The sequence below is a fragment of the Hippopotamus amphibius genome, chromosome 4, assembly GCF_030028045.1.
Source record: "Hippopotamus amphibius kiboko isolate mHipAmp2 chromosome 4, mHipAmp2.hap2, whole genome shotgun sequence".
Taxonomy (NCBI): Eukaryota; Metazoa; Chordata; class Mammalia; order Artiodactyla; family Hippopotamidae; genus Hippopotamus; species Hippopotamus amphibius.
The window spans coordinates 94,716,820-94,732,569 of NC_080189.1; the positions used below are offsets into that span (position 1 = coordinate 94,716,820).

The 15,750-nt window shown below is 36.1% G+C and overlaps 1 protein-coding gene across 1 annotated transcript in view; it reads right to left on the minus strand.

The window, feature by feature from the left end:
* Positions 1-1,779: 1,779 nt before the first annotated feature.
* The window catches only part of SEMA3E (semaphorin 3E), a 253,140-nt gene continuing 239,169 nt past the window's right edge, over positions 1,780-15,750 (minus strand). Inside the window, exon 17 of the mRNA XM_057733732.1 lies at positions 1,780-2,418. Within this exon, the coding sequence (XP_057589715.1) occupies positions 1,966-2,418 (453 nt within the window). The 3' untranslated portion in view covers positions 1,780-1,965. The remainder of the gene's footprint in view (positions 2,419-15,750) is intronic.

A 15,750-nucleotide genomic window follows, 5' to 3' on the forward strand; every position in this document is an offset into this window, starting at 1 on the left:
TCATTTATTCTTAAGAGTTACATCAAAGTTATTTTCCCCAGTCTTTTCAGTTACCAAATATTTTACTTCACAATTGACATCACTGCTATCATTAACTGCCTGTGTGTGTTATTGAGATTAAAGTGATAACTACTTACACTGGGCATTTGTCTTGTTTTTTTGTTTGTTTGTTTTAATTTGAATAGAGGAGAAAATTCTGCTTTCCCTTCTCTTCTGTTAATATTTTGAATTGCGCTTTGCCTTATCTGTTCACTTTGAATATTTCAGACATAAACCTTGCTAAGGACCCTGTGACGTGTGGTTATGGTTCTCTTTCTCTTTTGTTGAAACACACATGGTTTTCAGTGGATATTGGTGGGCAGCAATGACCTCCAGTGGATTTTTAGGTAAATAACAACTGCATTTTTCAGGGCATGTTAATTTCCAATATCTTTGTTTCCTTTAGGACTTTTGGAGCTTGGCAGCTTATTCAATGAACTTTCCAAACGTCCTTAAGTTTGTTAATTTTTGAAGGAAATTGCAAACCATCACAAGTTATCAACAGTTTAACTTTCTTAAATGTATAGCTTATAAGCTAATTTTGAAAACTGAAATTAATGTTATTCAAAATTAACATTTAAATAAATATTAATAATTGTTTTCATGTGTAATTCACTTGCTTTTAGTTTGTAGTTAAATGAAAATTCTCAAATTTTCCTATTTTAGAAAGTTAATGGCTAAATTAAATAGGAGAAGAAAAACTTCAGGAAATAAGCATTCTCAAAAATGAAAACTTCTGATAATATTTATAAGAAAAAGTAAAGGTGCTTTAAATATCTCGGTAGTTAAGTGGACCTCATGAAACAAATTTCCTATTGGTTAATATAAAATTGAAAGGAAATTTTGATATCTGAGAACAGAATGCTTTACTTCTTTTAAATAATAAAACATGTTTCTGGAATATCTTTTAGATTTCAGGGAAGATTATTTAGAAGGCATGAAATTTAAATTTTAATAGAGCTGCAGTGCTGTAGTATCTTCATTTTTGTCTCATGAGGTAATAAATTATTCATAAACATATTATCTCCACCTTAAACATGACATAAGCATTAACACACTTTTACTTCAGTAAGTTTTTTTCTTAAAATGAACTAGACCTCTTTACTGAGAAACTAGTTTCAAATCCTTATTGGACAATTTATAGAATTAAAAAAAGATATAAGAATATCTTTGCTACCACAAGAGGGCAGCAAAAATGTTTTCAGTTAGAGTCTGTCACTCCACCTGTTTTGACATTCTTTGCTGTTCTGAGAAGTTACCTTAACTTTCTTCTTTCTGTACTGCAGTGAAACTGAAAGAATGTGTTTCATCCTGAAATAGAACTATTACGAATGTGTTTCAATGAATGTTTTGTGAAGGGCACAAGCCTCAAGGCGACCACAATTTTTCTTTCATGGTTTACAATAACTGCAACACACCTGCTTCATAAAGCTCATGGCTTAGACAACACTAATATAATAATTCTTCAAAAGTACAGATGGTTCACACGAGAATGTTAAAGTATCTGACATTCCATATATTTTACATTGTGGTGGAAAGGCAACATTCAGAAAGATTAAAACATTTATTTATTTTTGCCATGATTATGAAAATCTCTAATTTTTCAGCAATATTACAGTAATCATGAGTCTTCCAAGGGTAAAATAATAATTGCCATCGAAAAGCAGCCAAATACTCAAAGCTACAGCTATGGTCACCTTTGGATAAATATAATGTGAAGTCATTGAGCAATACACTGTTTTTAAAAAATTAGGTAATTTTATGTGAGGTTCACCAGTCAAATGTGTCTTTAGAATAATTTATTGTAACAACTACATGGTCCTTTCTGTATTACAGAAATCTCTTTTAAGTGATGCAAAGAAGGTGGATGGTTTCTCTCTCTCTCTTTTTAAGTTTCTAAATATAAATTCTTCAGGTTTCACCCCATCAGGAGTCCAGCGCATGCCTGGGCAGGCGATAGTGCTCGGCTTTGGGACGGAGCTTCTTTTCCTGTGGGTTGGCATACTTCCACTTGGAAGGGGACATCTTCAGCTTTTTCCTCTTCTTATCCGTGCACCATACCTTTTCACAGTATTCCTCCACTCTCTGGAAGTTGCTATAACCAATCAGCTGCAAGAATTCCTTGTACCAGGGTTTTGTTCCATGGGGGATGCTGCTCTGAGCAGGACAAGGCATCTTGTGGGGCCCGTCCTCTTCGTAGTCCTTATTAAACATTTCCTCCACTCTCTCCTCTTCCACAACCTCCAGGGTGATTTTACGGATTGTATGGACAAAACTGTGCTCTACTGTCTGGCAAAAATAGGTCCCAGCATCCATTCTGTGTACCCTTAGGAAGAGTAAACCAAGGTCCATCTTAACCACTCTCTCATCTGTCTTCACCTGCAAGAATAAGAATAAGAAAATCAATGGCACCGAAGTATTATCCAGGAGAAAAGAACAGCAACCTATAACCCTTTCCATTATCTGGAATTTTTTCATTTTTGATATCATATGATGAAATCCTAAAAGTCATATATACAATTATCTATATATTATATAATGAGTATATTAACTATGAATTATATAAATGTGTTATGTTAATATTTTAACTATATATTCATATTTAATATATATTTCTTTTACATATTTGTATTCTTATATTATACATAAATAGAATACAAATATACAGGAGAAAGAGGCTAAGTAATTACATCACGTGTGTGTGCATGTGTGTCCTGAAGTTATTTATATTGCGATCACTTCATATCAATGACTTCGAGGTCAATTTACATCAGTATTGTTAAGAGCAAAGTGAGAGAGCTTTCTTCCTAATGATTCCAATTAATCATTAGAAAAAAATATCCAGTTCAGCACAGCAAAGTTTGAGTGAAATGAGTATCTGTCAAATTTAATTTCTTTTTTATGCCAGAACAAATGCCATTTCTCACATTATTAGTCCAGGGGTTCTTATGTTTCCCAGATCACAGTGATCAATGTATACAAGGACTTGTGTTGCGAGAGCAGGGACACCTACACTCTCTCTACTTACCAAAACAAAATCCACTCATCAACTCAGTGAGCATTTCTTACATGTGTACCAGGCTGTCCATTTAACAGAGACTAAAAAATAAACAGGTAAAATCTAGACTCTGCTCTGAAGGACCTCACAGTCTAGTAAATATTAAGTCTGCATATACCTCTAGTGCTCAACTATTTCATTTTCATTTTTGGGACATAATAAATTATGCATATTACTTCTATAAATAAATAATTACAATTCAGGGTAAGAAGAGCACAGTTAGGCTTTCAGTAAATAGCTCATATTTTACCAGCAACAGCTATATTAGTGAGTGAATGATTTGACATTAGATAAAGCTAGATTCAAACACTGGCACCACTGTCTACTAATTACGTGGTCTCGGGCATTTATGTGTATTTTTTGCCCTAGTTTTCTTTGTAAGAATGGAGGTAATCATTCTACTGTAACTTGAAGGATTGCTGTGACATTTAAACAAAATAACACAGGTGAGAATACTTTGTACAGTGCTATCAATACTTTACCTTTCCTATATGTAGACATACCTTGAGATATTGCGGGTTTGGTTCCAGACACCCACAATGAAGTGCATATCTCAATAAAACGAGTCACACATTTTTGGTTTCCCAGTGTGTATACAAGTTACGTTTATACTATACTATGGTCTGTTAAGTGTGCAACAGCATTATGTCTAAAGAAAAATGTAAATACCTGAATTAAAAATACTTATTGCTAAAAAATGCTAACCATCACCTGAGTCTTCAACGAGCTGTAACCTTTTTGCAATAGTAACATCAAAGATCACTGATCGCAGATCATCTTAACAAATACAATAATCATGACATAGTTTGAAATATGGTGAGAATTATCAAAATGTGACATAAAGACACAAAGTGAGCCAGTGCTGTCGGAAAAATGGTGCCAATAGACTTGCTGGACGCGGGACTGCCACAAACCTTCAAATCGTAAACAACACAGTATCCACCAATAGTAATAAAGCAAAGTCCAATCAAAAGGTACGCCTGTGCATTCCTTTAGCTAAAAACAAACTAGTATGTGTTTCCACATGGCCTAGGATCCTATCATGATGGGAGAAAGGTGATTCACACTATGCTGGCTGATTTTCCCGTTGAGAATACAGAACAAAACCACCATTTACCTTCGCCAACACGAGAGGCGTGTGCATAAAGGCGACAACCACAGCCGCTTTGGCAGGACAGGCCATGACCACAAGCACGGCTTTCGTCCCAGTGGCAGGTCTGGGCAGCACCTGCCAGGCTCAGCTCTCCCGCGCCTGCATGAGTTTGGGCACAGCTGACGCTGCAGTGTGATTACTCACGTGTGAGTGCGTCTGTATGGTCATTTACATAACCTGTGAATAATGTGGCAATGGCATCAGCGGTGTGGTGAGAGACCCGTAGGCCAAATCGGGATGCTCATGACAAAATACAGGCTCCCAGCAGGTACTCTTTTCAGCCACGTAAGGTCAATTATTCAGCAGCTGCGGGGTGACACAGCTGGGTGATAAAAGGTGCTCCACAAGCCCTTCATAGGGGCTTCCCTGACATGGCAGGACCATGTCCTGGTGGACAGAACACGATAGCCATCGACTCAGGACGTTCTCCAGAGATGAGCCAGGAACAGCCCTCAAACCAAACACCTTCACTACAGAGAAACAATCTCTTATCCTTGAGAATGTATCCTTGGCATCTGCCACAGCAAATAACTCCTAAAGGACTCTGTGCCACTCTGCTCGTTCTCCCCAGGCCTCTTGGCAGTCTTCTCTACCACTAGCCTTACTCACCACCTATGGCAACCCAGCTGTCACCACACCGTGCCTCTGACAATAAATACTGCCTCTGAAGCACGTCCTCCACTGTTTTTAAACTTGTGGCTGCACTGGACACAGATGGACCTGCCTCCTTAAACGTCTTCTCGTTCTGTGTAACATATGCCGTTATACTGGTTCTCTCCTGGGTCTTTTCTGTAGATTTCTCATTCCTTCTAAGGCACAATCCTCCATCCTTCCTTGATCTCATATTTTATTTGCACCCATTGATAATTCTTCTGTTTCCTCATTTCAATCAGCTTCCCTATGATGGTATATCTTACACATAAATAATCCATTGTTCTGTGTTTCTTATTAATTACAAAAGACTGACCAAGACGTCTGTGTATGATGCTTCATCACCTACAATTCAGTGTCTTTCCACTCAAACTGAGCTCCCCCCCATTTAGTAACTTCCCTCTTTCTGACCAACACATCATTATTTGTGTCCCCCATCCTCAGCTGCTGAGCATTTATATTTCGCCACCATTGTTCTGTCCACATATCCAATACATCAAATTCCCATCAACATTTCTTCAGTGGTGACTGGCATAAACATTTGTTCCATTTCACTATTTTTGCTACACGTTAGACTTTCATATTTCATGACTGTTTCTTTGACCTTATCTCATGGCAGTGTCACCCCAATCCTTCTTCTTTCTGTTCCTGCTTTCATACCCAACTTGATTCTGTTTCAGGACCTAGAGGGACTCCCATATGGCTGGCACCTTCTCATCCTGAAAGGCTGAACTTAAATGTCATTTCTTCAGAACTCCTTCACACCCATGTAGAAGTACCTTCCTTCCCTTAATACCATCATTTCACCTGTTAACCTGTATACACCCGAGCCTACAACATTACCTGGAAATACATAACAACAGTCCTGTAATAAGTTTTCTTTTGACTGGTATCTTTCCCCTTTATTTCAACATATGGGTACTATTTTACTCTTCAAAGACCCACTCCCTTTTGTTACACCCCCGATTGAGAACTTGCTCAGACTCTATTCTTTGTCTGAGCAGGTGAGACTTGCTCAATGAATCAGATTCTGGCTTTCTAATTCTCTATACCCAAACAGCTTAACTGTGGTGTTTCTCACTAGGCTTGGTGGAAGAGGTACATTTCTAGAGATGCATGAATTTTCTTGAAGGATTTCTTAATGTGTTTATTTTCATCATAACCAACATAAATTAATAAACTCTATTTGGGACCGTGCGGAAGATCAACCTCATCGTTTGTGTTTATTATCGATTTCAAACCATTTTGAAAGCTTGAATAGTCTCCAGCTGCTGAGAACAAAGATGAATTTTATATGTTAATAAAACATCCCAGCCAAATGAAAACCAAACAGCATCCCTATGTAGCAACGTACATAAAAAGTTTTGAAGTCACTTGAACAAAGTGTGGGGGGACTGAGTCATCACATGGCACAAGGTGCTGTGGACAGATGTCTTACACACACACATACACACACATATGTGGAGGTCTGTATTCCACAGTGTGTTCAAGGAGACACTCTATTTCAGTGAAAAAAAAAATCATCCTATTAAATAAACATGAAAATGATGCATATATTTACTTTTATTTGTAAATTTATTTTCATTCTATATTTGAATAAAAGCTACGAGCATCAAGAATACATTTTCTGTTTCAGTCTTGTGACTATTTAATAAACATTCTAAGTTACCATAGCAGCCCAAGAAAATGTTTTACTTTTAAGGGCAGGTGATGGGAGCAACCTACATAATACCAGAATGGAATCTTCCTCCTCACAACCCCTGCTGCTCTTGGCCCCTGTACTCTCCCCTTATTTTCCACTTCTAGGTCTTATTTTGGTCTTAGTCCTTCTTTCTTTCCATTAGTTGAACTCCTTTCTGTTGTTCAGAACTCCACCCATCCACTTAAAAAAAACAACAACTCCTTCTAGGCTTAATTTTCCCTTCTTAAATGAATACTTTCTTTGTAGCCCACAGAAATCTTTTGTTTCTTTTTGTAACTCAATAACATTCACATCTGTAGTACATATGTTGGTATTTTTATTCCTCTTCAAATTATTTTTCCCTACACTTTTTATCCTTTTATCCATATTTTAAGTTTCATAGTAGCAAAGGCCTATCTCCTAATCATTTTGAGTATTTCACGAGTAGAGTGCTCAGAACACAGTGAAAAATGAGAACATACTAAGTAGTTCACAATATACAAACATGCAAAGCAATGGGGTATATAGTAAAGATACATCCAAAAGTTACTTTTTCTAGGTAAGTTCAATGAGGATTTGGATAGAGAGGAAACAAGCATGATTTCAGGGGCAGTTAGTAACTAAGGAAGGATACAGATACATAGAAAAAGCAGATCCAGGACACTGTCTTCCCCTAAAAAGAACCTGCATACAAACATCATCACAGATATGATCCTTTGTTCTCTCCCTACTATACCTCCTGTGAGACTGAAAATACATGAGAAAACACGAAAGTCATCTAGCCTAGTTTCTGGCATATAGCAAGCAGTCTATGAAAGTGTTATAAAATAAAACAAAAGGCAAAAATAGAAATAAATACAAATCTTTCATCACTGGATGAGAAGTAATTTTTTTTTAATCTGGTATAAAAAACACGTGTTTCTTTCATAAGCAGAAACTCAAATTTGAGAAACAGTGCACTGTGTATAGATAAAGTCCAGACTGGTTCAAAAACATGGAAGCACAATTACAATGAGAATTGCTTTACATCACTTATTTGCATATTATAGATAGTGCCTGTCTGGGAATTTTGGTCTCCCCTCCTGGTTACAGTGAATCATAAATTCAGGAATAAAAGGTGTTTTAACTCTAGAGTCTGGACAGATGTACACTATGTAGGTTAAATTGCTTTGAAAGTTAAATACACCTTCCATGGCCTACAAATGCCTAAAAATAAAAAATGACTCAGAAATTTGTATTTGAAGTTCTTCCATGATTTAATCTTTCCACTTTCGTTAACATGAATACCTTCAACATCAAATCTTGATTATAGAATTGTTTTCATACAGCTGTTCTATCTGCAGACCAGATTCCCTTGGTCAAGAAGACAGTACATAATACATCATTTTATCAAATATTCTTATAGGCAATCTACAAAAACACAAAATTTCTTACTGAAAATGGTTTTAATATTCTTAGCTATAAAGATTGATTCAGTATGTTTCATAATGTCAAATAAAAAAAGTAATTGAACAAAGAACCCTGCACATCTGGTAGCTGGTCAGGAAGAAGCAGTGATTTCCATGTGTATCAACCATATGGCTCCACACTTTTTATAGGAAACGGACAGACATAGGCCTTGAATTGGTTTAGTTCAAAATATATTTACAATGAAATCAGTTTTAGTCAAGAAATACGGACCAACGATTTATATATTTATTTGTTTGTTTATCTGGCCTGCCTTCAATATTTAAAAAAAAATTTGTTTGACTCACAGAAAATATAGCATATATAACAGTATAAAAATTGTTTCCCATATTAAAAACACTTTTCAATGTGAACTTGCTATATGACAGAGATTATTTCCCAGTAGAGACAGGATGACCCAACAGCTCATTTGGGGAAACCTATCACACTATACAGAGAACAAATAAAGCTGTATTTATATTTCAGATTAATTAAAGATACAAATGGAGAAAACATATCTAATACAAGAAGATGCTGAGAAGGAAGTTAACATAAATAAGAACTCTATACTGTGCAAAAATGTTATGTTCATAATATCAACTATATCAAAGAAGTTTGGCATATTTATATTCAAGAATGGATTAATGTACATAGAAGTTGCAAAGAACTCCTGAAAGTCAACAAAGAAAAATAAAAGATGAAATGGAAACGCATATCAACAGGCTATTCAGAGAAGGAGAAACCCAAATGTTTAATAAGTATGCAAAGTTAACGTTCAACCTTACTAGTCATTTTAGAAATGAAAATTTAAATAAGACTGCATTATAGCCAAAAGAAATGCAAAAATTAGAGAATACCATTACAGGTGAAAATATGGTGAAATGGGAACTCACATGAACTGCTTCGAGACTGCAGATGCTACAGAAATTCTGGAAAGCAAGCTGACAATAGCTATAGAAATGAAGGATGTTGACAGATAATAATTTAGAAATTTGCACTCAGATCTATAAGGGGTTACCTGTGGAGATGGTCATTAAAGATGCAGCAGTGGGAATCAATGACACTCTCGGTCCACTCTGAGGGGAATGGATCAATTAGGAGCAATGAATGCATACGACGGGATGAGCAGCAGTCAGGAGCAATGAAACAGAGACACACACAGCAACAGTGATACACCACACAAACACAGTGCTGAGTTTTTAAAAAGTAGAAGCAGAATGAGAGCTATAACACAATACATTGATTTTCACAGCTCATGTATACTAAAAATGTTATATACTTGTTTAATACATAAATGTAGTATTGAACTTATTCCAATCATTACAGTGGGCGTCTGTGGGGAAGCAAGGATGAAAATGGAGAAAGGTGGTCCAGGAAAAATAAAGGCAAACAACAGAGGAGATTTTTGTGGACTGATCATGGCAATGTGCCATGAAATAAGTAGCATAATTAAGTGATGCACCTGAAGCCAAAAATAAGACCGAAAAGCAAAACAAACAAAAACTTCAGTTGTTTTTAATGATCATCCTGGCTTGTCAAACAATAAACTAAATTGTCTGTAAGATCTGTTCATGCTCTAGTATACTGAAATTATATATTTTTAGAAATACTGCTCGAAAATAAGCAAACAGTGGTTTAAGAGTAACGTTTTATTGAAAATTTCTATATATAAGAATATCAGGATGATGGGAATAAGAGGACAGAGGATGAAAGTAACGATAATGTTGGGACTCAAAAAATGCACACTGTAAGGCACTGAAGAGCTATGCTAATGGGAGTATAATTTCAAAACTAAATTTCCTAGTGATCAAAGGAAAGAGCAAAGTATGATAAATTCTGCGATCCAAGTGTCTCTAGGATATACTTCTAAAATTATTTTCTGCATTACTATGTTACTTTGCTTAATCAAATGTCCAGAGTCAGATTGGTCTTAGTGGTATTAAACAGATCGGAATCTGATCCCATAGATTTAGAAAGATATGTTAAATTTTCAAAGATGTTCAGCATGTTCTTGGAAAATTAACAGAACAGAGTTCTACCTGAAACTCTAGATCCAATCCAATCTATCTGAAACTCTAGATCCAGTCTAGATCCAATGATCACAAAGTTGCTTTATATTTTCCTTTCATAGAATAGAAACTGTCTTTGCCATTGCAAATGAAAAAAATGGAATTAATAAGCTATATTGCTAATTACTCCAGAACTAAATTATGGGGCATATCATGTTATAAAGACATGCCTGGCATGGCCGAAAAATGTAAGTTTTGAGTATTTACCTGTAAATAGTTGTTAGTTCAGAAAAGATGAGCACATTTTTATAGACTGAAGCAGAAACATCAAAACTACTAAACAGATGTTTCAAATGAGGCAAAGAGTTCATGCACTTTAATGTTATGACAACAAGAAAAACAAAGAAATAATATTTACGTGGAACAAATCTGATGCTTTCAAAACATGTAAATAAAGACAGAAATGTAAACTTATGGCTGTCATTGATCCCTGTCATGGATTAGCTAGCATTTGATGAAGGTCAAGAAAATAATGAGTCATCCAGCAAACAAGACAGTAGAATGAAGTTAAGATTTTACTTCAAAAGTCTTCTAGTTTTGATGACATAATGCAATTGCAACATTAAAAGATGTAATTTGTGTACTCCAGTTTTCTTTCATTTTTACAAGAGAAGCTATCTCCATAATGCGTTGAGTCATCAATAAAACTATGCTTTCATGGAGACTGTACAAATTTAGCATAAATGCAAAGACCTCAATTATCTGGAAAGAACTGCTGGTTGATAAGTTAACTATGCCTCTTAGATTTCTCAACAATATTTAAATGACTTTGATAAATTTATCCTAGTCAGTAGGTGGTCTGAAGACAAAGTTGAGAAGTGACAATTTTTGGCATAGAGTAAAAGAAGAATTGGGAGAGTAAAGTCAAATTGAAGTTTTGGAGTTTTGCTGTCAACTTACATCTCTCGAATTTTCTACAACACGCACATTTGAGCATTATTTAAGCAATCTATACAGCGTATACAATTGATACTTTATTTTTAAGACACACAAACACATAAAAATAGTTTCTCTTGAATAGATAATCCCCAATGAAAAGGATCAACAAAGATCAAAGTGGAAATAAGTCTTCCATGCTTACCAACGGATAAATTACAATGATGGTCTTATGGACAGACATCTTACTGGCCTGACTTATACCACTTTGGCGTGGCCATGAAGAATATTTTATGTATTTTGGAACTGCTCTGAAATCTCCCCACTGGGGATTTATGAACCCATTCCTAGAACCCAACCTTGTTTACAGTGTCTTTGGAATACCCACTGGTTTGGTCAGTAAAGAATAAAATCCAAAAGAACACATTCCAAGAAAATATTCATTAAGTTTGGTTTTGTTGAAAACTCATTCCAATGAAATTATAGTGCTCAGCACAAAATGAGTGCTTGGTTTTTCATGAAGAGAGATTTTATCCAAAATACAGAGGTACTTAATAAGGCTTTACTTGTGTACGTTTTCATTTGAGTTCTTTAATCAGAGGTCAGTACATTTCCTGTAAAGAGCTACAAAGTAAAGATTTGGGGCTTCGTATGTGACATGATCTCTGTTATAAATATTCAACTTTGAAGTTGTAGCATGAAAACAGTCATAGACACCAGGTAAACAAATGGGTGTGGCAGTTTTCAAATAAGATTTCATTTTTAAAAGAGTACTTTGCCAACTTCTGCTTTAAATCATTGTCAAGGTTCAAAAGACTTTTCTGTTTTCAGGTTTAAAATAATATATTCCAAACTTAAAACATTCAAAATGAGGATCATATTAACATGAGCAGTTATACTAATCTTCTGAGAAGCTTGAAGAAACCTCAGCTTTCTTTGTCATGATAAGTGAAAATTACATATTTAAATAAATATTTAAATCTAAGCAAATCAATGCATATTTAAGTTTTTCCTCAGTTTTTTTATTAAAAATATTTTATTTAGGTATTTATTTATTTAGTCACATTTTAAAGCTCTTTATTGGAATATAATTGCTTTACACAAATGGGCAGAAGACCTAAATAGACATTTCTCCAAAGAAGACATACAGATGGCCAACACACACATGAAAAGATGCTCAACATCACTAATCATTAGAGAAATGCAAGTCAAAGCCACAATGAGGTATCACCTCACACCGATCAGAATGGTGATCATCACAAAATCTGGAAACAACAAATGTTGGAGAGGGTGTGGAGAAAAGGGAACTCTCCTGCACTGGTGGTGGGACTGTAAGTTGGTACAGCCACTATGGAAAACAATTTGGAGGTTCCTTAAAAAACTACAAATAGAACTTCCATATGATCCAGTCATCCCACTACTGGGCATATACCCAAAGAAAACCATAATCCCAAAAGAAACTTGTTCCATAATGTTTATTGCAGCACTATTTACAATAGCCAGGGCATGGAAGCAACCTAAATGCCCATCAACAAATGAATGGATAAAGAAGATGTGGCATATATACACAATGGAATATTACTCAGCTATAAAAAGGGATGAGATGGAGCTATATGTCATGAGGTGGATAGAACTACAATCTGTCATACAGAGTGAAGTAAGTCAGAAAGAGAAGGACAAATATTGTATGCTAACTCACATATACGGAATCTAAAAATGGTACTGATGAACTCAGTGACAAGAACGAGGACGCAGATACAGAGAATGGACTGGAGAACTCGAGGTATGGGAGGGGGCGGGGGGGTGAAGGGGAAACTGAGATGAAGCGAGAGAGTAGCACAGACATATATATACTACCAACTGTAAAATAGATAGTCAGTGGGAAGTTGTTGTATAACAAAGGGAGTCCAACTTGAGGATGGAAGATGCCTTAGAGGACTGGGGCGGGGAAGGTGGGGGGGATTCGAGGGGGGGGAGTCAAGGAAGGGAGGGAATACGGGGATATGTGTATAAAAACAGATGATTGAACTTGGTGTACCCCCAAAAAAAATAAAAAAAAAATTTTAAAAGAAAAAAAATAATATCTGTACTGTTTATTTCAATAATAAACAAATAGCTGAAGCAAAGATGAAAAAATATTTTATTTAGGTATTAATTTATTTATTTATTCACATTTTAAAGCTCTTTATTGGAATATAATTGCTTTACACTCTTGTGCCGGTTTTTGAGGTACACCAAAGTGAATCAGCTGTATTTATATATATATCCCCATATCCCCTCCCTCCCGCGACTCCCTCCCACCCTCCCTGTCCTGGCCCTCTAAGTCATCACCCATCATTGAGTTTATCTCCTTATGGTATGTAGCAACTTCCCACTAGCTATCTATTTTACAGTTGGTAGTATATATATGTCAATGCTACTCTCTCAATTCCTCCTGGCTTCCCCTTCACCCCACCCCCCAACCCTGTGTCCTCAAGTCTGTTCTCTACAACTGCATCTTTATTGCTGCCCCATTACTGGGTTCATCAGTACCAGTTTTTTAGATTCCATATATATGAGTTAGCACACAACTAAGTTTTAAAATATAGTGCTCATGCATTTTAGAGAAAGAAATACACAGAGAAATAATTTCATTGTCCAACCACATGCCTTAACAAGCATGGATGTTTTTCCTTTGGGATGTTACTCAGGATTAAATTTTTGCATTTACTTTGGAGGCCTGTAAATCCAAATACATGGAATTACAGAAATTGAGAATTCATAAACTAGGGTATATGATTTTAGGGTGATTTAGTGGTGTTTCTAACAGTTTTGTCCTTTGCAATCACACAAATATACTTTATACTTTCTTCATATAAGGAAGATTTAAGCTATATTCCAAATGAAAACTATATATAGAAATATACATGACCACATAATTTAACTAATTATAGAGGGCTTATGGAACAGCTAAACTTGGATTTTGTAAATGAAATTGCCTTATCCACATACATAAAATATTTATTTTCTTTTCTCCCCACTTCACAGGATGAGGGGTTTTCCTCTTCCTTCTTGGAATCCACCCCGTCAATTTTGTCTGTGAGGATGTTCTCTCCTATACGCATCTTGCTTCACCACTTAGCTACACATTTTCTCCTTTTTGGCTACTTCCCTTCAACCTCTATACATGACCAAGTCACCATTTTCCTTAAGCCAAAAAACAAAGCAAAAGTTTTCTCAACTCTCATCTCCTACTGTTGACCTCTCTCATATTTCTCATCCAAACCTTTAGGCTGAGAAGACTATACGAGCTGTTTCTAATCCCACACAGCCCCACGCATCTTTTAACCTGTTGCTAGATAGCTCCCAGCTTCACCCTTCCAATGAACATTCTCACTAGAGCCTGGGCGCTTATTTCCTGAGCTTTTTCAAAGGGCGCTGGTTGTTACTTTATCCTTATCCAATTCCCTTTCTCGGAGTTCTATTATACTACACCCCCAACTCCACTGTCTCTACTTCCTCAAGCTACACTACTCCAGCGGCACTTACCATCAGTGTACTTTGCATCAGTTACTTAATCTCATCTCTGTAATGCACATAATACTACTAACTACCACAGAGAAATATTGTAAACTTTAAATAAGTGACTACACCTGAAGCACTTAGAAGAGCCCGGGGCACACAGTAAGCACTAAGTGAATGCGAACTACAATCATGACTTGTTTTTCTGGTTATTTTGCTATTCATCTTTTAGAATATTTTCTTCTCCTATTTTTTTCCCCCATATGTGGGTTTTCCCCTTGCTTCTAGTCACAATGCTTCTTATTTTCTCATTCTCCAAAGGTAGGCTATGGCAGTTGGTGGCACCACGGCCATGTAACTCAGGGCCTAGAGTTGGAACCAGAATGTCTGGTTCAAATTCAGGCTGATTTCACAGGCTATGTGACACTATGCAAGTAACTTAACCTCTGCGCTTCAGTTTCTTTATCTATAAAGTGGGAACAATAATTCTATCTACTTCATAAGGCTGTTGCAATGATTAAAACTACACTATATGTGGCATTCTTAGGACACTGCCTGGAACACAGTAAACCATATTTAAGTATTAATGTTTGCTACAGTATTCTTACTTCTACTTATCCATTAAGACATGGCTCCAATGTCACCTTTGCCTTGAATCTTTCCCTAATTGTCCATAGTGCCACCTCCACACCTGGTCCATAGGTTGAGACAATTTTCTTTTCCCATGGTTTCACACTACGTTGTAATGAACACAATATACTATAATTATCTGTTTACATTACTGTATTCACTGTAAGACTACAGGCCTCAAAAGGGCTAAGGCTATGATTTGTTCATCACCTATTAAAGTAGGCTCTGAATGAATATTTATTGAATTCAAAACACTAATTTTAGACACTTAGGGAGGTTGAACATGCATTCCATCTGAGATATTAAACAGCCCTCACAATGTTCAACAATACCGAAGAATACACGTGAAGCACATATTATTATGTGTGTGAGGCGGCCACTTGCCCATCCTACTTTGCAGGTAAAGGGCACTCTGACAGTTAATATTGTGTCACTGAATGTAACCATGTATGTCCCTATCACCCCAATGACTACTTCCTGCTTCCACCTTTATCTCCACACCCACATGCTACAGTCTTAATACAATAACCAAAGTCATCTTTTCAAAACCAAATTTTGATCATAGCATAGCTCTGCTGAAAACTACCCAGTGGCTTTCTATTTAATTCACAGCAAACACCAAAGCCCTTTGTAAGGGCCTACAAAT